A 25264-nucleotide genomic window follows, 5' to 3' on the forward strand; every position below is an offset into this window, starting at 1 on the left:
GTGCTGGTAAAAAATTAATGTTCATCTCGTTACATTGTAAGCTTACTTTATTTGCACACAAATAAACAAGCTAAGTTAAATTTTAGAAAGGAAATATATCCCACAGCTGCACAGACTTAATGCTAACTGCACTAAACTTATCATACAGATAATTTTTCACTTAAAAAACCATATATATTCTCCCCATTATTATTTTATATATGTATATATAAGGAAACTACATATAAATACAATGGAAAAATACATTCAAAAGCTTTTTATAAAACTTGGCACAATATTATTTTGACTGTAATAAAAATATTTATGAGGGAAGGACAGATGCACAGAGAAACACAAATACATAATGTCTAGTGCTTTGTCTAAATCCTGAAAATAAAGTTTTGTCTTTGGTATTACTAAACAAATAAATTAAGTTGCAACCATCTAGAGTCCCAGCTTACAGCCTCTGCTCCACCCTCTCTGATTCCATTTTGCAGAGGCTTTGCTGGCTGCAAATTTCCATAATCATTTTCAAACAGGCAGAGAAACAAAACCAGTTAAATGTGTAGTGTCTTCTTTCAAGTGCTCCATCCAACCTTCATTAAATTCAATGGAAAATATTCTATTGCCTTATTCAGGCTGAAGGCTATGCAAAATATTTAAATTGATTTGCTGTCAAAGCGATAGTCACCCACCAGTGAAAAATAATTATAACCATGTAACAAGCCACAGAACTGCCCCTGAGGCATTCCCTCCTCATTTTCCCCTTCCCAGTGGGAGAAGTCACTCCCAGCAGCCAGGGAGGTGATCCAGCAGCCATGGGTAACTGAGCCCTGAGCACACAGCACCAGTTGCCCAGGAGGTTTTCCATCCAGCGTGGGAAATGCGCTAAAGCTGCGGCAGCTTCAGCCCGGAAATTTAGATTGGACTTGGTCTCGGCAGGAGCTGAAATAAATCCAAGCAGTGGCTGCAGATGCATCCATCCCATAAACCCAGCATGAAACCCAGGAACATTCCTGCTTCAACAGCAGTTGGGGTTCATAACACAGAATTTTCCTGTATAAGCCACGAATGCACAACATCCATCTGCATTTTTTCCCTGCAAGGTAAAAGCTTTTTGTCCATCTATTGTATCTTCACACTACACAAAAGCAAAACACTTTAAGAAAGGCACATGGCTCTTTGAAGCAGTAAGGGAAATGCACACCACGATCTGATTCTCTAGGCAACTTCTATTATGCATACACCTTTTCTTTTGACCAGTCCACATATCAAACCTGGTGCACAACTAGGCTGACAGACAGGCAGCTTACACAGTGATACCCTTTTAGCTGTGGCTAAAGCAAATCAAGCTTTCAGTAAAAGTCTCTTTTCTACACATTTCTGGATCAATGCAATACAGGACACTTTGGGCGAAAAGCAAAACACAGCAGAGAAAAAGAAAAATAAGTGCCTGTAGTTTTAGCTACTGACAACTGTCACAACTGTTGGCTTCTGATACCCATCCTCTCCACCCAAAAAAAGATGTATGGTAATCTTGTTAACAGCAAAATTTTAGCTAGTGATATTTTTAGTGGCAAAGCCATAGATCTGATCAATGGCATCTTGGAAATGTTCATAAAAACACTGCATACCAAAAAAAAAAAGAAAATTCATGTTACATCTGCTGACTGAATGCATGCCTTTGCTATAAAATGCACAGATTTTGGTGGATTATCCAAACAAATTCTGCTTCTGTACTGTCTTCTATTCTTCAAGGAGGGCTGTGTAAGTTGTGTAAGTTCATTTTAAGCAAGAAACAAGATAGAACTGATGCCTATGAGTCTCTATAAGTGTGCCAGAAGGAAAAATGTTCAGAAATCCTTGTCCCAGCCTGAAAGTTCATCTGGAGGGCTTCCCACTTCAGGTGGATAGCTGTCAAAGTAGCTGTAATCAGTCGGTCCAGACAACTAGTACATTGAAAACACAAACAAAAGGGTGTTTCAGAAAATTTTGAAAATGTTCTCTATTGGTTATGCATAATTTTTGTTGCTCCCAACATGGAAATGAAAGGCTAATCTAATACAGATGATGTCTTTCAATGGATCTAATTCCTTATTCCTTATAAAAAATACCTCCAGTAATTACACTGTACAGCAGAACAGTAGCATTAGCATTTTTATACAAAAGAACTTCCCAAATATTATCAAATCCTCAACTTCATTCCAAGCCCTGGTAATTCAGTAAGAAAGCTGGGCCACACAGAACAATTTAGATGCTATTTAAGACCAAATCTACACTCATAGGGTAGCTACTCAAAGCAGACCTCAGAATTACTTTTTGTTTCAAATTAAGATCAAAGTGAGCTTCAAATGCTTTATCCTTAGTCTTTTTTCATTTAAGGGCAAAAACAAATAGGCCATTTAAAACTAGGAACTTGCTCAAGGATGTGTTGGAACTTAGTAGTAGGAGAGCACAGGAATTTGTACTCTTCACAGTAGTATGAACAGTGCATCTTAATAATGTGCCCATTACCAAGGGAGATATATTTTTGCAATATTAGTTTCTGACCAAACACCATTTGTTCTAGTAATGGTGAAAATGTAATACAAAGTACACAGGCAGAATAATATTTCCATTACTTGACTGATTGTAAGTTGTGTATTGCTTGCTGTCTCTTTTTTGTTCAATTTTCACAAAAAATGTTGAACTGTAATAATTCAAATGCGTCTTCGGGAAGTTTTGCCATCACCATCAGTTCTCCCTTGTAGCCAAGCTGTGTTAGTAAAGCATTATGATACTGAAAGCCAAAGCCAATACCTCTCTTTTTAAAGGCGATGTTAATTTCCTCACTTTCAGACTATCCCAGTTAAAACCACTCAACCACCTGGTTAAAAAGAGATAAAAGACAGACAGGGAGAGACCAAAAGAGAAAGACAGGTCCTTTTCTGACATTATACCACAAAGAGCTGAAAAATCACATGAACAAAGGCTATAAGAAGTTTTTTTCATGCCAACCCCTGTAACAACACAGTTAGAAGGAGGAATCTCGAGCACCATTTTTGCCACAGGAGGCAGGGGCAGCTTCAGGAGCACCAGGCACTTTGGCACTTCTGTATGGAGCAGGTGCACAGACAGGCAGGTTAATACATGCAGAAACACAGCCATGCAGAGGCTTGTGTGTCTCCTTGGAATGCCACCCTTCTTACAACATGAGAAGAGGAAGACAAGCAGAAAAATCAAATAATTGCCTTCCCCAGGCACAAAGTGTAGAGCTTAGAAACAACTCAGATGAGAAGAGAAAGCAGAAAATGTTTAATTTACAGAGGATTTTCTTTGTTAGAAGAAAACCTTGCATTAGAAAAATCCATTGTGAGAAAGACTTTGTTAGAAAAAAAGAGGACAAAATGCTAAAATTATTGCTCTGGAACCCTTAACTACTCATTTTTAAAAAGCAAATATTGAAGACTCAGGAGGTCTGAGAGGCAGATGCTGAACTGGCATCGATTTCTCTGAGAACTGAATTAAACTCCTACATCAACAACCTGCAGCAAAACCAGTAAAAAAAAAAGATTTTTAGATAATCATGCTGAGGATTTACATTCATATCATTGCTTGCTACAGTTGAAAAGATACTCAAGAGCAACAGAGATGTCTATGAGTTTACCTGTCTGGGTTCTGACATATTAAAAATATTTCAAATTAAGCCCCAAATTTTCATCTTGGAAGACTCTTTTGCTTACCTGTGCTTCTTGATGTCATTTATTCCATTCCTCAAATTGCCTAATCTCTCTGTAGGGTTTTGCCTCAAAAAAAAAAAAAAAAAAAGAAGAAAAATAATAAGGATAAGAATATATAAAATATTCCTATTTTTAAAAGCGCATTTATAGGTCCTAACTGCTTGCATTTAATAGTTGTACAGGGATACAGCTTGCATAAAACCTGTGGCCTCATGAGGAGATACAATGAGGTGTTGCTCACTGCTCCTTTTTTCTGAGGATGGAGAAACTTTCCAGAAAGCCAAAACAGTGTCACTCAGCTGTGAGAAGCAGCAGAGGGAAATCAGCTGGCTGAGTTTTGGTTGCACATCCTTTGTTTTGTTTTTCCTGGCCAGGTCTGAGTTACTAAAGGAGGCAGATCAAAATGTACAGCCACAAAGATCCTTCCAATTGTGGTACACAAGAATGTTGAATAATGTTCCCAGTGCCATGGGTGAAATCCCACAGCAGCTGGGAATTCAAAGTCAGTGTCACCAGCCAGAGGTGGTGCAGGCCACTAAGTTAGGTTGGCCTTTTTGAAATACCACCTTCTGCACATTTTCTAAAGGACTTAAGCCAGTCTAAGTGCCCTGTGTTTTCTGTAGAATCTATATGCCTAAGTAATTTTGGAAGCTTTTTATTTTTTTTAACAATGTGCTTGATTTGAAAATCAAAATCTTTAGCTCTTTCCTCAGCCCCCACTTAATAAATTTTCCCAAAGATGTGTTTCAGGAAAAATTCCCAACTACAGAGAAAGCCCAGAGCCTCTGCTGCCTCTGCAGACTCAGAGGTGTGACACATTCAGGGGCATGCAATGCATACTGAATTCAGTCAGAATAGACCATGCCATGCATAACAATTCCAAATGAGGCTGTCAGGAATTCAGTGCTGGAGTCTGAGTCCTGAAAGAGCTCAATCTCTGTACACTCAGGCTTTGCCCCAAACTGCCCCTCCTACCTGCAGAGTCTGCGGATCAAATCCTCAGGTCGCCTTGTTATTACCTTAGGAAAATCCAGCTTTTCAATGCCTTTGAGAATCAAATTGTATGTCATCATTTGATCAGCCCCAGAGAATGGTGGGCTAGAAAAAGAAAGCAACACTGCTAAATGGAACATCTGACAAGAGCAAATGTGGCCAGTACTTATCTAAGCAAATATTTGAGAATATAGAATAAAATATGGCAAAAAAGTTCACCTTCCTACTTTTACAGCCCTTACCCTTTCAGCCTGTTTAAGATAATAGAAAGGTTTGAAGCTGAGAAGTTTCTAGCAGGTACCAGGTAAAATGCATGACCATGTGTCCCTTTAAGCCTAACTCAGAGAAGCTTCCACTTTGTTTTGCCACTTGGCATTCCCAAAGAGCTGTCATGGGAGTGTGCAGGGAGCTAAAGAGAGAGCCCTGCTTACAGTTCACCCACCCCACTGCACCCCATCACCCACTAATGGGAAAGAGAACAGTCTGTTGTCACTTGCTCCTCACAGGACACAGCAGCAGCAGCTACAGAAGCCCTACACCTGCCAATTATAGCTTGTGCCTGGATAAGCCAGAACTGAGGATATGTAACCCACTAGGTCTGTGACATTTCTGAAATGATGGAAGGTAAGACTTGCATAAAGAAGTATCATTCTGCAAGGCTTTTTAAAAATAACCTTGGAAAGGTTTCTAAAAACAGACAAATCAGGTAAGAGCTTTGAGTAGGAGGCACTTACCTGCCAGTGAGGAGTTCATACACAAGAATCCCAAGGGACCAAAAATCCACACTGAAGTCATGGCCTTTACTCAGAATGACTTCAGGGGCAACATACTCAGGGGTTCCACAAAACGTCCAGGTTTTCTGCCCTGATCCAATCTTCTTTGCAAATCCAAAATCGACCTGATCAAAATCAACATATGCTGCATAATGCAGAGGAGTTTTGCACTGGGAAGCTTTAAAGTCTTAATTGCTTCCTTACTTCCTGCAGACACCCCAGAATTGCTAGTTTACAGCTAGAACAACCACACAGTGTAATTGTGAAGGAGGGAGAGGTAATTCCACTGGATTACCGAATGTTATAAAGCAGATACATTTATTGTCACAAGTAATTTTCTCAATAGTTTTCCTTCTGGTGAGAACAACCCATGATTTCCTTGAGGACGTGAGATTTACTGTCCCTGGAAAGCAGTGGATTGCTCACTGCCTTCAGAATGGATATTTCAAGCTCCCTGAAGGGTATTCTTGTTGCACTTCTCATGGTCACAGTAAAGCATGGCAGGAGTTCTTTTCTGTGTTCCCTCTCCACAAAGAGAGGGAACCTATGATTGTAAATTGAATCAATGAATGTTGAACCAGTGATTGTTTGAGGCTGGACAGGGAGGTAATTCTGCACCTGGGAAATGTGGTTTCTGTTCTTACAATAAAACTGACTGCTGGGAGAATTTTTTCTTTTGCTGTTTATACTGTGGCAAGAGCTCTCAGAGATTGCAATTCCCCAGTTTGTCCATGGCTTGCAGGGCCTTTGCAATGCCTTTGTTTCTCATTGTGCAATGAGAAGCCCTCCCTCTTTACTGCTGAAGCACAAGAGTTACTACACTCCAGGATCCTGGTTCTATAATTACATGCTATTTATATCCCCCCTGCAAAGAAACAGGATACAGGCACAAAAGGATAACATTACAATTGATTACATCTTACCAATTTTATATATCCTTCAGCATCCAAAATTAAATTTTCTGGCTTCAGGTCTCTGTAGATAATTCCTATTTGATGCAGATAGTCAAAAGCCTCTGTCACACACCCAACACAAAACTTGGTGGTGAATTCATCAAAGCTGCCTCTGAAACAAAAATAATTACAATCAAGTTCTGAAAACGCCTCAGTTATTAACCAGATAATATCTAACAACCAGAATATTAACCAAACGTCTTTTCATTGAATGGAGAACCTACTCAGTAGCCACATGGGGCTGACTTTAAAGGACAAGGTTATGCTGTGTTTGCTGTTACCTGTCTCTCAGCAAGCTCCACAATTCCCCTCCAAGGCAAGCCTCCAGGAGCATGTACACATATTTGTTATCCTTGAATGTGCGATACAGCCTGTGGAGACAAACAGCAGCAATTTAGGAAAAGCAAAACAAAAAACGAGGCTGGGGGTGTCTTTCTTCCAGAGCTCGTGTGCCAAACCCCATTCCTAATGGTGGTGCCCCAGGGGTCAGCTGGGGGACAAAATCAAGGGAACCGTATGCTCAACTTACTTTACAACAAATGGAGAACATATCTGCTCGAGGATTTTCTTCTCAGAATAAATGTGCTCTTGCTGTTTGGTGTCCACTATGTGTTTCTTCTTTATGCATTTCATAGCAAAAGCCATGTTCTCATTTTTAACTTTAACCTGTGAATAAAAATGATGAAAACACATGAGGCAAAGAAAGGATGTTTTATTAAATCAGTAGATACATTGATATCCATCTTTTTCAACACAGCACAGGACTGAAATTGATGGCTGTAACAAGGGACAAATTCCAGATTTTCTGCAGGACTGTTATATGTGATTTTAAGCTAAGCATCAGATATTTTAGTTTTCCAGTCCCCACTCGTAAAGTGAAATGTTCCCTCTGTTCATTTTATATATACCAAATAGCAGCAGCTTGGATGGGTACTACATATTACAGTGAGTTTATATCACAGTGGGTCCCAATTTCAATTTAAGATTTCTAATCACCATAATACAAACAAAAAGGAGAGGCAGTTTAGGAAGAATGTTTATGAATGATTTTGCGTAACACTGAAATATTATCCAATATGCAATAAAAAGATGGAAGTTAAAACAAGGCCTCTTGGAAACGAAGGAAGCAGATATCTGTGTTCTACAGCTGGATGAGAATTCAATTTTTAGCTTAGTATTCAGATGCTGCAGTAGAATTCCAGTGTGGAATTTTTTTGGTGAATCATGAATCAGAATGGAACACTTGATGGTCTAACGACTGTAAAGGATTATTGACTTCACTAAAAGCACAAATTCTCCTTTAATTTACCATTACCTTCAGCAGCCTGCACAAAAAGCATTCAGGTTTTTGTCAGATGTTTGCAGCTCAGCCAGAAGCGAGTGGAATTTAAGGCTTTGGGCTAATGAAGCTCTTGGTATCCCAGAAGCACAGCTGATCATGCTATTGAATATGACTCAAAAGAGCCATTGCAAATTGTTGGAAATTTCCCAGTGAACACAGCTCAGAGATGGCTCACGCTGGCTGGAGCTGCTGTGGGGCATACAGAAGCAGTTCTACCAGCACAGACTACGTGGTGCCATTCAGATTGCTCCAGGTCCAGGCAGATTCCTGGAAAAAGGCCTGCCATTCAGGGGACATAATGCAGGCAGGCACGTCTGTAAACTCCACATGCACAAACTGATGACTATGTCTAGTGACCAGGAAGGTACTTTTAGCAGCAGGAGATGGAGGCACAAAATAATGGATTTGCTTCTTTAAACATCCAAGTCCTGAAATGCTTTTTTAAACTATGCATGCTTGCTTTATGGAGAATTATTTCTGCCTAAGGGGCGTAGGCACATAGAATACCAAAATCCTTCACAATATTCAGTGGCTAAATCAATCATCCAAGACAGAGAGCTACATGAATAATTTTAAAACATTCTCTTACAAGCTCAACCCTTCCGAACCCACCAACACCCAGAGTTGTGACAACTTCTAAATTCTGGAATGGGGAAGGAGGGAACTGGGCTACTTTTTCCTTCAGCTCTATCATCTCCAAAGACACCTCTTTGGTCAACTGTCCACAGAAGGATCTTCCTCTGTATAAGAAAATTAACACAGGTTAGTGCTTTTCCTTGCCATTACTTTTAATGATGCTATATAAGGGAAAGGAAAGGAAATGGAAAAGGAGGAGAGGGGAAGTGGGAAAGGAGAAGGAAAGAAAACCCTTTTTATTTCCTAACAGAGCCTTAATGGAATCCTGTGGAAGTAAATTAGAAGAAAAATGCTACTGAAATTCACTGAGTAGAATCTACAATAATTTTAGCAAGACCTGATCCCTGGTGAGATTCCTGTTGATGGGGGCAGCTGTAAAATTTGGGCAGTCCAAGCTGGAGAAGCAATGCTTGAAGGACTGTGTATCAGTTCCAGTAGAATTATCAGAAATAAGAATACAGATATATTTCTAAACAGAGGAAAACCACACTCTGCTAACCTTCCAGCAATGCTCAGACTGAAACCAAAAGTACATAAAGTAAAAGCGTGGCCCACAGCTAAGAGCAGACATCAATACCATCAGTGCTACACTGAAACATTAAAAATAAACTGTTTCTTTATGTTTGCTTCTTTCTTTTTGAAATGGCACTTAATCTTTTGCACAGTGATACATATTCCTTAACTCAACTTGGAGTTAAAGTTGGCCTTCAGGGTTTTTTACCAGTCAAAGAACTTATCATCAAAATGCAAAATCTATTTGAGCACAGCATCATTTTTATTCCTGTGCTCAGTTTTCCAGGAATAGAATGAATTTTTCTTTGGAAGTCAATACCCTGAGATTCTATGTAAGTTTTGTATCAGAAAAAGTTTGTTTGGCTCCATAAGCATAGCCAGACTGTTTTACTACAGTGACTGCTGTCATTCCTAGGGGTCCATCTCCTTCAACTATCATCCATGATTTTACATAGGTATCTATGACTTTTTTTATGATTATCTGCTATAGGTGTAACAAACATGATCTGACTTACTTTGCGTGTCGCTTTTCATCAGCCTGGGCCAGATTGGCCACATAACCTTCCAGGTAAGTTTGCAGCTCCTCATAAGTTCCAACTGTTTGATTAAACGTCCTAAAACCACAAAGGAAACATCATAAACTGCTGAACATTTAAGTCATGACCCAGTAGGAGTTAGTGGGTACTCAAGGATCACTTCCTCAAGTGATGATCAAGAAATGATCAAGAAATCCGGTAAATGGGGCAAGAGACCTCTGTGGAGAAATAAAGAACTCCTGTAATTACTCAGGCTTAAGTGGAAAACAGGAGCTGAAAGCTGGGTCAGGCTACTTGGAAGAATATAGAGAAGTTGTCAGCGTAAATATAAATGAGACAAGGATGGCTGAGCCCCACCTGGAATTAATCTGGCCAAGAATGTCAAGGACAAGAAGAAAGGCATCTTCAAATACATCAGTAACTAAAGGAAAACAAAGGATAATGTGGACCCATTACATAATGGAGCAGGAACTCTGGCGGAAGAGAAGGCAGAGTTACTGAATGCTCTCTTTGCATTGGTCTTCACTGACAAGAACAGGCCTTAGGAAACTCTAGGTGACCCAGGAGATCAGGATAAACTCCACCACTACAAGGAGAGAAAGAAAAGAGTAACTCTGAACTACTCTTAAGCTTCTGTGCTCCAGCAGCTGCTGTCAGCCTCTCTTCATTTGTATTCCTAAAGCACAACCACTCATTCAGGATTCATTTAAGGAAACATTGTGGTTTTGCCTACAGTGAAGTCACATTAAATCACTGAAAGTCGTGTTAACCTACTGAAAGAGGATGCAAATCTTTTATGGAAGTGTAATGCACTTACTCTCTGTCTATGACGAGGCACTCCACGTTGTACTCATCTGCAATAACGTTTGCTGATCTGACGTCGTCACTGGGAATTGAAATGCATTAGAAGATTTCAGAAGCAAGTCAAAATCCTCAAAGAACCTCACACTGCACTCATGGAGGGTCACAGCTGCTCTAGGTGAAACTCCTCAAAGGCCTCTGCAGCCTGTACCTGGATTAATGCTGCTGAACCAAATACAAAATTTAGCCTTTTACTAGTCATTATTATGGTCTAGCACAGTACTTTTTCCAGTCTCAATAGGGTTTGGATCATGACATCCTTTAGCAAGCTTCCAAGAAATTAGGGTGAGATGTAATTATCACTACATCAGAATTTACTACTTATTTCTAAAATGATCCTGGGTGTAAAACATTCCCAAACCCAAGTGACTCTCTCCTCAATCACACATGTAAATATATACTGTGTGACTCCTTCTCTCTGTTTCTTACTGCCATGGGCAATGGAAACAAGAGCTCATTCCACTCACAATGGACCTTATCCATTCTGGCAATTACAACCTGGCACAAGTCCTCACCACAGTTTTTACTGAAGTATTAACAATAAGCCACAGTGCAGAGGGCCAGACTTCTGCAGGGAAAACCCCTCAAAACATTAGCACAAATTTGGTCACTATCTTAATCTATTGACTTTACAGTCAAAAGTAATATATTCAAAACAGCCATGAGTTGTAGAATCTGACACACAGTGATGGGACAACTGACATCCTGAAATCCACATAATGAATCAGACAGTGTGAACAAACCTAATGAGAGCCTTTTCTCCAAAGTAATCTCCTTTGTGTAGGTTTTTAATCACCTGAGGCTGCGAGTGGTCTGTAGTACTCTGGGTAACTACCACCTGCAAAGTACAGGAACAAAAGTTTTGTAAGGGAAAGTTTCAAAGTATTGCACGATTTTCTTTCTTTTCTGTGTATTTCAGAAATGTCTAAACTCAGTGACACTGCAGGAAGAGTTACAGATACATATTTTTACCCTTCCTCTCAAAAATTACACCCAAACATTCCCTGACCCCTCTCTGATTTTTGCTGGGAAGAAGGAATATATTAATTATTGGCAACCCCACAACATTTTCTCCTCATTCTTTTTGAAACAGAGCAGAATAAGCCACATTTTAATGAAAGACTGAAAAATACTTCAGTTCCCACAGTGGGCAGATGTCATATGAGCTTTTTGTCTTCTCAGTTAAATAGGAAACACTCCAGAAGCATTAACTAACATTTCCCTCATGAAACTCTCTTCCACAGTAGCACTTTCTGCTGATGCCATGTTAGCAAGAAACAAACTGGAATATCTACAGACACAGATGTTTTGGAAACTGGAAGTTTATTGTGGAAAATTCTCCTGATTCTTTAGAGTCCTGTGTCAGCCTCTAAAGTATCATCTGAGCGATAAAGGCTGCTGCCTTGATCCTCTGGGACTAACAAATGAAAGGATTCTGAGACACCTCAAAGGCCATTCTCCACTAAGCCTGGGACTCCATTACTTACTTTTCACAAGTCTATGTTTTGCCCATCAGATATTGCACCATCTAGGAGAAGACATAGGGTCAAATCTCATTTACAAAAAAATTGGCTTTACATCTGTGCCACAGAGTCAAGAGGCTTCAGGACACAATTTAATTACATTGTAATTAGAATACTATAACATGAGCTCATTGTGAATGAAAAATTAGGCTCTGCAATGCTGCTCCAGGCTTTTATCATGATATTGTGAATTTAATAGCAAGTGCGGAAATACTCTGCACCATTTTTACTGAAGACCACACCCCTTAAAGTAGTTTTTGAGATAGAAGTGTTTGTACATGTTACTTTTTAAGCTAGATTCATTATACCTTACCTTTCCTTTTGCTATTATAAAGAAGGTGTTTCCTTCTTCTCCTTCCCGAATAACATAATCTCCCTTGTCATAGTACTCCTGGTGGGGGGCAAGTGAGAGAAAATATTGTCCAATAAATCTTTGAAAGGTTACTATGCAGAGCTCTTAACACATGTGGATGTTCCACTGATGTATAAGTTCCTATATCCTTCATGCCTCCATGCGAAAAGAATAAGGAGCTACCACTGCCCTTGGAAAAGCTATGGTTATATATCAAGCCTTTACCTTCAAAGGCTGCTGCAAAGGCAGCCCTAAGGCACACAGATATTTGGCTGGATTCATGTGCTGGGGACCTATTGCCTTCTTCCCCTACATTTTGCAGCATATGTAGTCCAAGGAATATGAAAGTATTACATATCCACCTCACAAAAAGGTAAATTTGATTACCAAAAGAGTTCTGGAGAGCAACTTTGTACTTAATCTTAATAAAGGATAGATTACAAATCCTCTTAACTACTTGCTTGGCTCCTTTGATGCCAAAAATATAACTTACTTCTATGTCACTAAATATTATTATTTTCTGCCAACCTGGAATTCAGCTCTGATTACTCCAAAACCACTCTCTTATTAAAAAAATCTCAGTTATTTTTTATTTTTCTTTGTTATTTTGGAAGCTTATTTAATATTATTTAGAAAAGCTTAATATCTTACCACTTCCAGGCAGTCCATGATCTTGGTTAATTTATCTTCAGGTAAGTTTTTCAGCAGGGACACACTTCCAGAAAACAAACAAACAAAAAAAGCCCCATAATCCAAAGTAGTTATCATTAACAATTTTTTATGATCTCTTCTCATCTATGCAACTTTTACAGTCAAATTGTATAGCTAGTTAAACTAGTGGTGAACACAGTATACAACTAAATCTTAATTTGGAAGGTTCAAGCATTCTCACCCTGGTTTTCAGATAAACAAACTTGCACAACTTAGAAATGCAGCAAACATAGGTCAGTTTGTAAATCAACTCTGTATTTCAGTAGAGGAAGGACTTTAGCGGGAATAAGGATTGATTTCAAAAGAATCCAGCAATTACAAACCCAAGACATGATAGCAATTCAAGAATATGTTTTCAAGTGCACTGCAGAGACTGCGAAATCAAAGGTCAAAACTTCAGTACTCTGGTCAGCTATGGAAAGATAATCTAATTACAGTAAAACTTTTGTGAACTTGCTGGTAAGAATGGAAAAAACCTCCCACCCTGATCATTTGGATGTGTAAAAGTTAGGAAAATATAGAAATTCATATCTATTTAGGCTCAGCAAAGAAGTGTGTATAGAAATCCAAGGTGGGGAGGGGTGTGAAAATACACAAGACATTCTATGCATGGCCAGGCTTGGCATCTTGATTTGAAGGCATAAGAGAATGGTCATTCTGGGTTAAAAACCTGTAATATTACATCAGCTAATTGTGGTTTGGAACCTCTAATTTCCCCATCTTCCTGAGGAGAAGCATGGCACCACTCTCAGTGGTCCCTGCAGGAGAGAATTATTCTGCTCTGCAGATTTCCTAGTAATTTATGTTGGAATTAGTTAATAAGTTGAGAGACGTGCAGATCTCATATTCAAATCTCCAAAGGATAAGGAATATTTCTTAATCTACTCCAGCAGCAAACTAATTACTTGTTGGAGGATTTACTCAGCTTTATTTATTATATTGCTCTAAATTCTAGACCTGTAAGTTCCCTATACGTTTATGCTACTACTTTAGGCATTCAAGCACCTACTGAAGTTTTCTAGTGTGATGCAGAAGAAAAACAATTAAAATGGGAAAAAAAACCTTTTATGAATCTTAAAAGAAAAAAAAATACAAATATTCAAGGTTTTGAGGCCATATTTGCATGAAGAGCACCTTTTTCTCTCTGTTTACAAGACAGGCACAGTATTGCTGTGCACCTTAGTAAGTAGCACAAAGCAGTATCAGAAATAGAAATTAATCATTTTTACCTTCTAAGGAAGTTTCTGTATTGCTCTTGTCTGGTTTGTGCTGTCACTCTCATGATATTTTGAAACACTTCTCTGTCCAGTGCCCATGTTTTAACATTAGTGATTGCTTTGAGAAAACAGAAAAAAGAACAAAATCAGCAATGTTTCCAAATTATTTGATGGATGATATTACAGCATCAGCTCATGGCAGAAGACAGACTAGCTGTTTCACAAGGCTCAAGGCTGAATTTTAAAATATCCAGCACCTATTGTAATCAGACTTTTACAAGAATTCAGCTCCCACTTAAAAAATGCTCATAAAGTAAGGAATAGATTTCCAAATGGTTCCTCTAGGTAACCCTTTCCATGGAAGGAAGGGTTCCATGGAAGCCATAGGCTGAGCAACCTTCTAAATGACAGGGCTGAACACTTGGGGAAATCTACCCTAATCACAGATAGTCACTGCACTCAAAAGCTGTAAAATGCAAAGAAACTGATTTGAAAGAAACAAGAACGTGGCTGGTTTTCCAAAACCTGTGTTGTTAAATACTGTGCCCTGGATCAAACTCTAATTCAGATTATATGCAAATTCAGATTGTATGCAAATTATCTGCACTAAGATAGAAATAACAGAGATAAAGAAATAAATTTAATTTCATTTAATCCTGTGATCATCACACACTTTTCCTCCAAACTATCCATTATATAAGGGAATAAATGGTAATCAAAATATTAATGACTCATTTTCAAAAGATAATCAAACGATTAATACAGTAAGCAGGCAAAGGATTCAGCATCAAAGATGCAAACCACTAAGCAGCCTCTGAGTTCAATCATCAACACAACAGAGCAGTTCTTTTTTTTTAAGCAAAAGGTGATTCTATTAAATTTAATCTATTATTTTAAAAGATGCTACACCATATTCAGCAGTTTTCTTTCTGCCCTAAGAAAGAACAAACTGTGTTTTCTGTGAGATAAAATTTACAGAAAACATTGGAACAATTGATTTCCTCTGTTTGTCATCAACATGGAATCATTTTTTGCAGGGAACAAAAATGCCAGGTTTAAAATGCAGCACAGTAATTTCTCATTGTACACAAGGTACACATATGCTCTGCTATCTATCAAAATAGATAAAAAAAATTTTTGGATGCTGGATGGGAGAACAAAGGTGTTACTTTGGTTTTATTTCTCTCCTAGATAACATCTTTCAGTTTACTTTGTATGAAGAAAACATGGCAAGTATCCAGCCTACTGCAAATGTATTTCCTCTGTCTTGCACCTTAACCAAATGAAGCAGTTATAGAGTTTGAAAAACTCCTACAATCTCAAAGATGAGATTAAGAAAAGAGAGAAATTCAGAAACATAGGGGTAAATCACATTGCCAATTTCAAATAGAGCTACTGCCTGTGAAGATGCTGCTGAGCAGCAACAGCAGTCACTGAGATGCTGTTTGGATGAAATCCTCCACTTGTGAGTTTCCACAGACTGCAGGAAAAGGGTGTCAGGAGATCCAGCATCAGGAGAGGGTTTCACCCGTGTGTTCACTACTTGTGCTCAGCTATGGCATTGTACTGCTCCTCCTCCACAAGGATCACAGGAAAGCTGTTGGGGAGGGGTGCATTTCTGCAGTGTTTGCAAGTATTCAAACAACTTTTCTTGTCCATAATTGGACAATTCTTGTCCTACCTCAAAACCAATTAGTGCTAGCAAAGGCCTAAAGCAGCTTGACATCTTATTATGCGGAAGCACTACTTTATAATGCTAATACTATACAGCAGGCAAAAAAGAAAAATAGGGAACATATTCAATTAGAACAGCATGTTAGTAAGAAAAATAATCACATTACTGATGCTGTTCTGTTTATCAGGCAGCAACAAAAACAGATTACATGTAATAACTTCCATCTGCAAAGCCAGCAACGATTAAGTGCCTAAACTGAGTCCAGGAAGAAAGACCAAAAGCTTTTACAGCAAACAACTTCTTGTTTTATTCCATTTGCTCCTTTTTAAGTCAACATGAACTCTTCATACTTACTCGTGGCACAAAGTCCCTGCAGATTTAGACAAGAACAGAAATTAGTCTTCAAACAAAATTATTATTTATGAAATGGTGGAGAGTGGAAAAATGACAAACTTAACCATATTTAGTCACTTACTTGTCTGTCACAGAGTAATTATGGCATGTTGGAAAGGGAATCAGGGGGTATTTAATGGATGTGCACCCAGTCTTATGCAGGAATAAGAATATTTGTATCAGAGCAACACTTAACCCCTCCATCCTGGTCAGTCCCCAAACTGCCAGCTACAAATGGATCTAGGCAAGACCCAGCAACATAACAATGACACAGAATTAAAACAAGTGCAAAACCAACTAATTCCTGCATGTTTTAAATTGAATTAGAATTGTACCCACTCTACTAAAAGCACCATGTTCTCACGTGCTTTCAAACACTGCAATTTCATCCTTGGCACTGCATTTGACACAAGAACATAAGAGCCAGAGACCACCACCTCTACCAAAGCATCCACAATTAAAACAGTCCTGCTTTAGTTGTTAGTGTGTTACAGATCAGGCTAACCAGCACAATCTGGAGGTGCCTAATTGTTTATCAAGGGTTATGCCAGAGATGGAGTGATACTCATGGCATAGTATTCATGTTCCCAAGAAGAAAGAACTCAGGGAAGAAATATGTGAGTTTACTGTAGATAACCAAGACATGCACACATCTATTAAATGAAAACTTCAAAGAAAATCTGGATATAACAGGGATCTCACAAAAAATCCACAGTTTTCATTTTGAGCAAGGTTGCTGTACTTAACCTCAGATACCTTTCACAGAAGCTGTCCGTGTGCAGTTGTACAAAATGGCCAGTTCACCAAATGCTGTCCACACAGGTATTGAGGAGAGCAGTTTATTCTGCTGAAAGACTTCCAGACTGCCCTCTGTCAAAAATCATCAGGATAATAGCTATTAAACCTGTGCTCAGCTGCACAGAGTCAATGGAAAACAAATCAATATATTCCTGGCTTTGCCACTCCCTGGAACACAGGAATGGGAGCAACAGTACAAAAAGTGCTTTGAAACACTTAGACAAACCAGTAAAGATTTATTTTTTTAAACGTACTGCTAATCTACAGATGTGCTGTGGAAGGGAGGGCCATTCTAAATCCTGATGGATAAAGCTTTGCTACAACAAGCCACTCACTTGTGGTTCAGATACTCTAGTGTGGTGTAAAGAAAGAAGTCTCAAAATAATGATCAGAGAAGAAGTTACTTATGGTTTATCTCTTCATACAGATGCATGAGTATATACATATGCTGAATGCAAAGGAGAGGGCAGAAAAATTAAAAGCACCTTAAATCTTAATTCAAGAAGTTGTTCTTGAGCTTTACTAGCAAAAGTCAAAGAAAGTCTGAACTTCTTCACAGTTTATGGCCCCAAAAAACCTTCTCTTAAACATGTTATGAGAGTTCTGCCCTCTTCTCTCCAAGGCCCACACCATCTCCTCAACAACGGTTTTAATGTGCCAGAAAATGTTCCAGGTGCACATCTCCTTTCTGATATTTAATCTGTTTTCAAAGTGTTATCATTTTGTCTTGCAAGGATATGACCACACTGTCACAAATCCTGCCTCCTCTTTTTTCCTGTAACATTTATATTTTCCTAACACAGTTACCATATTTTTTTTTCAACTAACCCATCCATATGAAGCTAGAACATGTGCTTTCCAACATTTGCTCCTGTTTAAATATTCCCACCTCAACAGAACATACTCCTTGTAGTATGAGCTCTAATTCATATGAGTCTCTGAGACTTTTAGTGGTCCCCAGTTGATGAAATATGTAAATTTAACACAATTTTTTTTCATGATGAAAGGATAAAAGACCTTATTGCTGATGGAAGCAAATTCCAGGTGTTAAACTATAGCTGAACAGCAATTTGAGGCACAGTAGCAGTCAGCACAAATGATTTCAGACTTGTTGGCCTTATTTTAGAAAAACCTTCTTATCCTAAAGCTTATTTTTTCTCCAGAAAAAAATCCAAGCAGGTCCTTTTTTAAAAAAAAACCAATCTCTCAGCTTTGAGAACAATGAATGCAGAGCTCATGTTTTAATTTCCCATACACAGAAAACTGGCATCTCATGAATGTTGAAAAGTAAGTTTATTTCAGGAATGGCTTCACCACTGAGCAGTTCTCTGTATTTTAAATAATACCTGTTCTTCCTCTGGAGAAGAAAGGGTTGGCTACACCTACAACAGAAAGGAACTGCTGGCTTCTGGGCTTTCAGAAATGAAAAAGGTCATGAAAAAATATTAAATCAAGACTCATGTTTCCAAGGTGCTTTTTATTGCTCTCACAGTGTTTCATAAAAGTCACTGGTAAAACTTGCATCGCCCTCCACAGGGACAAATTATTTAGAGGCACAAACACCCTCACTGTGATTTCCTGCAAAACCTTCCAAACCCCTTTCCTGTTTCTTGCACTTGTGTGCTGTACAAGTAGGCAATACTCACCTTTGAGCACAAAAATGTGATTTCCTGGTTCTCCCTGTCTGATGACGTAGCTCCCTTGCTGGAACGTCCTCTCATACATACATTCCACCATGTCTCGTGTCTGGTGAGGCTCCAGTCTCTTCAGGAACTGGTTTTTATTCAGGGCATCTGTGATGAGCTTCTTCTCACTGGTTGCAAACGAAAACCCACAAAGTTTAAAACGCCCAGCGTGGCTGGGGTTTGTTATTCACCAAGCATTCATTCGTCTCGAGAGGATTCCTCTTGTTTCTAACACACTGCTCTGCCTGCCTTGTTGGGACCTTGTGGGGTGGTAGCCTGGTTAGTGAGGGAATTGTCGGTGCTGTAATCACCTGGAGGAACAATCCCATTGAACAACCTCACTGCTCCCTGAGACAGTCTCTGCACCATTTCCTGTTGCAGTAAATGCATGTAAATGGGTGAGTTGTAAAGTCAAGAGCTGTCTGTATTTGAGCTGCTGGTGGCAGAGCCCAGTGGTTGGATTTAAAGAAGGAGAAAACACGGAAAAAGAATCAATGGATGAACCTGTGGGTAAGGGCTAATCAGCCAAAACAAAGCAGGCCATACACAATCTATGGGTTCTAATTGATGTGAGTATGTTCTGGCTCAAGGGCATCCTATAAAGCAGTGCCTCAAGTCCTCACCAGAAATGAAGACAATTAAACAACTTCTGCACTGATGGGGCTTTTATGGCCCCGCTGATAGTTTTTTCTTTTACTGCTGAAGTGAAAGATAAATTCTGCCTTTGAGTCCCCATGATCCTAATGTTAACAAAGTCAAAACCCTGACAGATTTCTGAGGCATTTAAGGCTTCCTCCTGTTTGTATTCATAAAGCAATGGGAGGTTGTCATCAAAACTAGGTTATGTGGGAAAAATCTCCTGAGGACAATCCAGGAATGAACAAACCTAGGGCACGTAAATACACTTACATTATTACTAGTCATGTAATGACTGAAAAGAAGTAAAGGTGATGAGATGATGCAGGAAAATAAAACCAAGTAGCTATGGTGAGGACTGTGTTTAGAAATAGGAATCATAACTTACCTTCTGCTGAAAGCAACAGGGTTATTGGACTATAAGCTCTAACTTAGTTTTCATCTAAAGCCAACCTTGCTTAATTTGATTCATCCTGGCCTGCATTATGTGTACAATACTGCAATAAAATACAGTAATTGCATATAACCTGATATGTGAAATGAGCACAAAAGCTTCCAGAATTATGGAAGAGGAGATTATGCTTCTAAAACTTTCATTAAAATCATCCATGCTGAGATACTCCAAACAAAAATATGGCACTCAAACCCCCACCATACAAATAACAACATCATATTGTGCCATTTGTTTTACAAGTATTTATAAAAGGGACTGGTGACACTCTGGAATCAATGCAAATTCAAGAAGCATGGAGCTTCCCCTCCTTCTGAGGCAGCTCCTTGCACAAGGAGCACAGTAAGGTTACTTTACACAGCAGTGGGGCTGCATTAAGTCCTTTCTCTGTAAAGGGGAGCAGCAACTCCAAACACCCCTACAGACACTGTCAGGCTAATTGTTCAGTATTTGCTAATTATAGCACACGGAATTCTGCAGACAGTGAAGGTTACACGTGTCTGAACTGCCTGAACTTGATCTACTACAGTATTTACAGACCAGGTAAGGACACCAAATGTTTGTGCCTTTCATCATTTGGCTGTCTCAACAGCAAGGTGATGGGGTCTTACACAAGTGCATGTGTATCACAGGTTTATCTAACTTAAGTTAGACTTATCTAACTTAACTTAACAATGCACAGCACTACAGCTTTGTGGTGCTTTTTTGGCATATGTTTGCTTCCAAAATATTTGGAAGATCAAATAACACTTTGAAACCCTACAATATCAAAAATTATGTGCATTACATTTGGACTGCTTAAGCCTCAATACTTGCTTTGGTTCTGGCTGCTGCACTTTGCAAATCCACTGGCTCTTCTCACTGCTGTTACAATTCTGTCTCTGAAGGCACCCTAGAAAACCATGTGGTGGACTGCAGTACAAGGATTGTGCCAAGGAGAAGACAGGTTACAAGCAGAACACTCTGAAAACTATGATTCAAGCTACCCAGGTACTTGTGATAAAATATTAATGCAGTTCCTTTACTCTGGAAAAACACTGCTAGCTGAAGCTCTCAGCTCTTTGTGGTGACTCAGGCAGCCTTTCTGATTCATGAGGCACCCTCTAAGGTGCAGTGCTGGACATGATGGATGAGAAAACACGCCTCATAACTCTCAGGTCTACTATGGTAAAGACTCAGATATGCCATGAATAATAAAGCTCCCCACAAATCTGAAGGCACTAAAGTCACTGGCTGAAGTCCAGGTAGACTCTGGCTACCACCATGTTAAACAGACTCTCAGGTTGTGTCCTCAGTGCTAAGTAAAAGAGAGTCTAAGTTATGCTTAAGGAACCCAGTCTGATATCTCCGTCTGCAAGGTCAGCTCTGACCACAGAGGTTTCTGGGTCTGTCAGAGTCTAGAAGGTGTAACAGGATTCAAAGAGGAGCAAGTAAGGTTCAGTTCCTACACCATGATTGTTAGAAGCTGGAGGGAAGGAGGAAGCTGGCAATAAAGATAAATCCCAAAAAACTAAGATTCTCATCTGAAATACAGAGGCTGCCCGCCACTCTTCATCTGAAGTCTGTGGGACACAGATGATTCTTGGTTAAAGCTACCCACAAATTCAATCAGAATCTATCACTGCTGCAAAGCCTACATGAAAAGGATGAATACTTTAATCCTGATTTGTCATGAGGAGAGGATCTAGTTATGATATAAGTAACAACCTTGTAACACAAACATAGAAGCCCTCTGCAACAAGCTCACCTGGAATCCTTTCGGACTGTTGCTTTTTCAAGGGAAAACATAGTTTGCCTGCTCAAATCACACAGCTGTGTTGTTGGCTCTGCAGATACACCTTCCTTGGCTCCTCTCCTCCTATCAGCAGAGACTTTAAATGGAGAAGGCTGAAGAGAGTGCTCTCCTTGAGTGCTAACAACATCCTGCAGCTTGTTCAGCTGTATGCACTTGCTCTGAAGCTCCTTGGTGAGTTCAGCTATGACCTTAGTCTGCATAGCCAGCTGCTCCTGAAGCTCAGCAACATGGCTTCGACTCTCTTGCAACTGCTGATCTTTTCTCTTCAGCTCCCTTTCCAGTTCAAGTACCCTGCTGCAGAGGACATCAGCTTGCCCATTGATCACATTGATGCCCAGGCATGGGTCCATCAGGAACTTGTGGCTGGCAGCACAGCCAATAGCGAGGTTTGCCACGTGCCTGTTTGGCTGCCTCAGGTGCTTGGGTTTCATTAATCCATTCCCCATTTTGTCCAGAGACCGAGGTGGGAAAATAAATCTGCAGTTTTATTTCATTCCTGAAGAAAAAATAAAACTAAGTCATGGAATGTTGAGCAGTGAATTTAGTAATTAGCTGGCAGCTGAATTTGCCATATGCAACTGTAGTAAACACAGCTGATTGCTTTCATCCTCTCTGGTCCTGCAAGTCAGCAGAGTAAAGGGCAAGGAGAAGAGGCAGGGAGGGGTGATAGAAACAAAGCAAAAGATCTCATGGCTACTACTTCATTTTTGTCAGTTGAAGAGATGTGTAAGCTCCTTTCAGCTTAACAAAGACAAAACAAACAGTAGGAAGGAGAAAAGCTTGTGCTTGACTGCTAAAGCAAGAAAATTGTTAGAAGCAAAAAAATAAAAGTTGGGTCACTTCCCCATTGAGGAATAATTATTGTGTAGAGTAATTTAATTTAATAGACAGACTAATTTTACCAGTGGGTACATACCTGCCTGGCATTAAGGATATGTGATTAGTAAGTACATGTGTTAACACACAGGCAGCTGGCATAATTTCTGCAGCTCACTTACTCATCTAAAACTGGCTCATATTTGTTAGTACAACAGCTGTCAAGGAACAATTATCTTTTTATGGGGAATTACCCCATTCCATTGGCTACTCATGAAAAGTGACCAGGAAAAAAAATGGTTCTGGGTTCTTGTCAGAACACACCCATGGCTCAAACAAGCATTTGTTGCAAACCAGCAGCCTTCAGTAGGTTTGCAGAGAAGTGACCCACCTTCTTCCTTGGACACAATCTTTGGCATGTTTGATTGGATCATTTCAGGAGGAGCAAGGCATGATGCTGCTCTTGTGGTCAGGCATTATCAGGTCCAAAGTAGCCCTTTGTCTGCCCCATGGATGAAGAACCCCTTTTTCAGGCTGAACCTTAAGTGACGTGGATTAAGATAATCTCCTTCACCATTTTATTGGAACTGGATAAGAACATGGCCCTGACAAGGTAACTTGACCAGACAACAAGCTCCAGCAATTTGCTTTTACTTGTTAGTATAACCATACTTTTAACAGATGCACAATTCTGTTCTGGTTTACAGCCTTCAATGGGTTAGAACTGAAACAGCTAAGAAGGTACCTCACATTCCAAATCCAGTGTTCTTTAACATAGTCTTTCTTCTCAGCTCTGTCTTGCTTATTGTGACTTTGAATAATATTTTCAATTTGTGTCAATTTCACAGATGCATTTTGACAGCTGGTGCTTCAGCCTGTTAACAGGGACACCTCAGTATGTCAGAAATGAAGGCAAATCTGTACTGAACAGGAGAATTTAAACAAATTGCCCATCAGGGTACCAAACCAAATAACTGTGAAGAGGGACCTGTGTGTCACTGCACAAGGCTTAACCAAAGATCTTAGCTCAGCATGCAACCATATTTAAAAACAACACCAAACAACAATGAACATAAACTGAAAGTTACAATACAGAGAGGAGATTATGGGAAACACATAATCATGCTGTAGCAGTCCCTGCTACTAAAAGCAGTGGCAGTCACTGCATTTCAAACAAAAGATATCCCACACACTTTAAAATTATGTATGGCAGAGTGACTGCCCCAAGGCACAGAAAAGCCTACTGTTTGGATTCTACCCAGAAACAGAACAGGTGATGCTTGAGGTTCACAATCTATCAGCCTCACTGGAGTGACAATGTTAGCAGCTTCTGTCTTCCCGTTGTATATGCACAGTTAATTGTCAGTGCACAATGGAACAGGCAGCCAGATCTGACAGATCCCTGTTTCCACATCGTGCCCTTAACTGGCCGCTTCTGTAGGAAATTCCTGCATGTGGCAGGAATCAATAAAAGCCTGACAGGTGATTTTGGTAATTCAGCATTACAGCAGCCAATTCTAGCAGAAAACTTAAACTCCTGACCGCCTTTACCCACAGCCCCGCAGACAAAAGGCACAGCAGGGCATTCACTGCGCTGTGTTTGGCCACCTCACACGCTCCTTCGAGGTCACTGGGCAGACGGGGCCAGGCACCGGAGAGACCCAAAACCCACCCGGCAGACACGGAGGTGTCCGCGCCCGCCGCGGCATGCCCGGGGGATGCTCAGGGAATGCCCGGGGGACGCTCGGGGGATGCCCGGGGGACGCTCAGGGAATGCCCGGGGATGCTCCCGGGGTCCGGCGCCAGCCGAACCCGTGTCCGCCGCAGGCCCGCGGGGTGCGGGCGCTGCCGGGCCGGCACCCCCGCCCCGCCGCATCCCGGTACCGCCCGGGAGGCCGCGGCTCCCCCGGCCCGGCCTGCCCCGGCCCCCGCCCGCCCGGGGCCGCCCTCACCTGCGTGCCCGGCTGGCGCGGGGCCGGAGCGCTGCTCCCCGCGGAGCCGGGCTGGGCACGAAGCCGCTGCCGCTCCCTCACGGGCGGCCGGGGATGCGGCGGGGCGGGAGCGGGGCGGCGGTGCCGGCCCGTCCCTCCCTCGGCCCCTCGGTCCCTCCCTCAGCGGTGCGGGGGCGGCGGCCGAGCAGGGCGGGCAGCCCGGGCCGCGCTCGGCAGGAGGAGCAGCCCCGTCCCAGCTGGCAGAGAGGCGAACGCAGGGCCCGGCTCGGGCCGACAGGTGTTCGTCCTGTTTGCTCGCCGCTGCTCTGTGTGCGGGTCTTGGAGCTGCAGGGATCCTGCAGCCCGTGTTCTCGCACGGTGACCCTCACACACCGCTGCGAGGAGCTTGCCCATGTCCTAGGATGGATCTTCACTCAGGCTTGCCCCACAACGGAGCATTGCCCATGCTCAACATTGACTCCTGGTAGAGTACAGCGTTTCTCCCCCTGAAGGGCTGTTATCTCCTAGCACATATCTTTATGTCGATTCAAAACATGTCTCCAAGGGTTGTTCACCCAAACAGCCTGACAAACCAGGGACTAAAAGATTTTACAACAGGCAAAGAGGTGCACACATACCTCTCCTAGGGATGCTATCAAGAAGACTTAGTCTAAGGACAACCTGTGGCCTCTAGGACACTGGCTCTCCAAATTTCTTCTCTACAATTACCCTCTCCTTTTGGGACTGCCCACTTATAAATCTCCCTTGGGTTCCAACAGATCTCAGTGCTCCACAGTCTCTGTCCATGTCTGGGATGAAGCACCTCACATAAATTCTAACAGGACTGGCCTCAAAAGAAAAAAAATGATAAAAAAATGCTGGTCACATACATTTCAGTATTCAGTCTCAAACCAGAAATGTTATAGTGCTCAGTGAAGCATGTGATGAGAAAACTTGTCCCAGCAACCCCTTACAC

The 25264-nt window shown here is 40.8% G+C and overlaps 1 protein-coding gene across 3 annotated transcripts; it reads right to left on the reverse strand.

Moving 5' to 3' along the window:
• Positions 1–29: 29 nt before the first annotated feature.
• Positions 30–24625, reverse strand: PRKG2 (protein kinase cGMP-dependent 2). 3 transcript variants are annotated; one of them, XM_064416827.1, is made up of 19 exons: positions 24310–24624; positions 21494–22037; positions 18621–18787; positions 16933–17046; positions 14121–14226; positions 12832–12895; positions 12142–12219; positions 11049–11143; positions 10262–10330; positions 9424–9522; positions 8349–8499; positions 6947–7083; positions 6699–6788; positions 6388–6529; positions 5426–5589; positions 4674–4796; positions 3702–3764; positions 2779–2845; positions 30–1928 (listed from the first exon to the last, which is right to left on the reverse strand). In XM_064416827.1, the coding sequence occupies exons 2-19, from the start codon at positions 21985–21987 to the stop codon at positions 1833–1835; spliced, it is 2319 nt and encodes a 772-aa protein (XP_064272897.1). In that variant the 5' UTR covers positions 21988–22037; positions 24310–24624; the 3' UTR covers positions 30–1832. The 3 variants fall into 3 exon arrangements, with proteins under 3 accessions (XP_064272897.1, XP_064272898.1, XP_064272900.1); XM_064416828.1 differs by lacking the exon at positions 2779–2845 and having other exon boundaries at positions 24310–24625; XM_064416830.1 differs by lacking the exons at positions 9424–9522; positions 10262–10330; positions 11049–11143; ... (5 more) ...; positions 21494–22037; positions 24310–24624 and having other exon boundaries at positions 8372–8499.
• Positions 24626–25264: the final 639 nt, after the last annotated feature.

Source organism: Passer domesticus, chromosome 4 (genome assembly GCF_036417665.1).
Source record: "Passer domesticus isolate bPasDom1 chromosome 4, bPasDom1.hap1, whole genome shotgun sequence".
Taxonomy (NCBI): Eukaryota; Metazoa; Chordata; class Aves; order Passeriformes; family Passeridae; genus Passer; species Passer domesticus.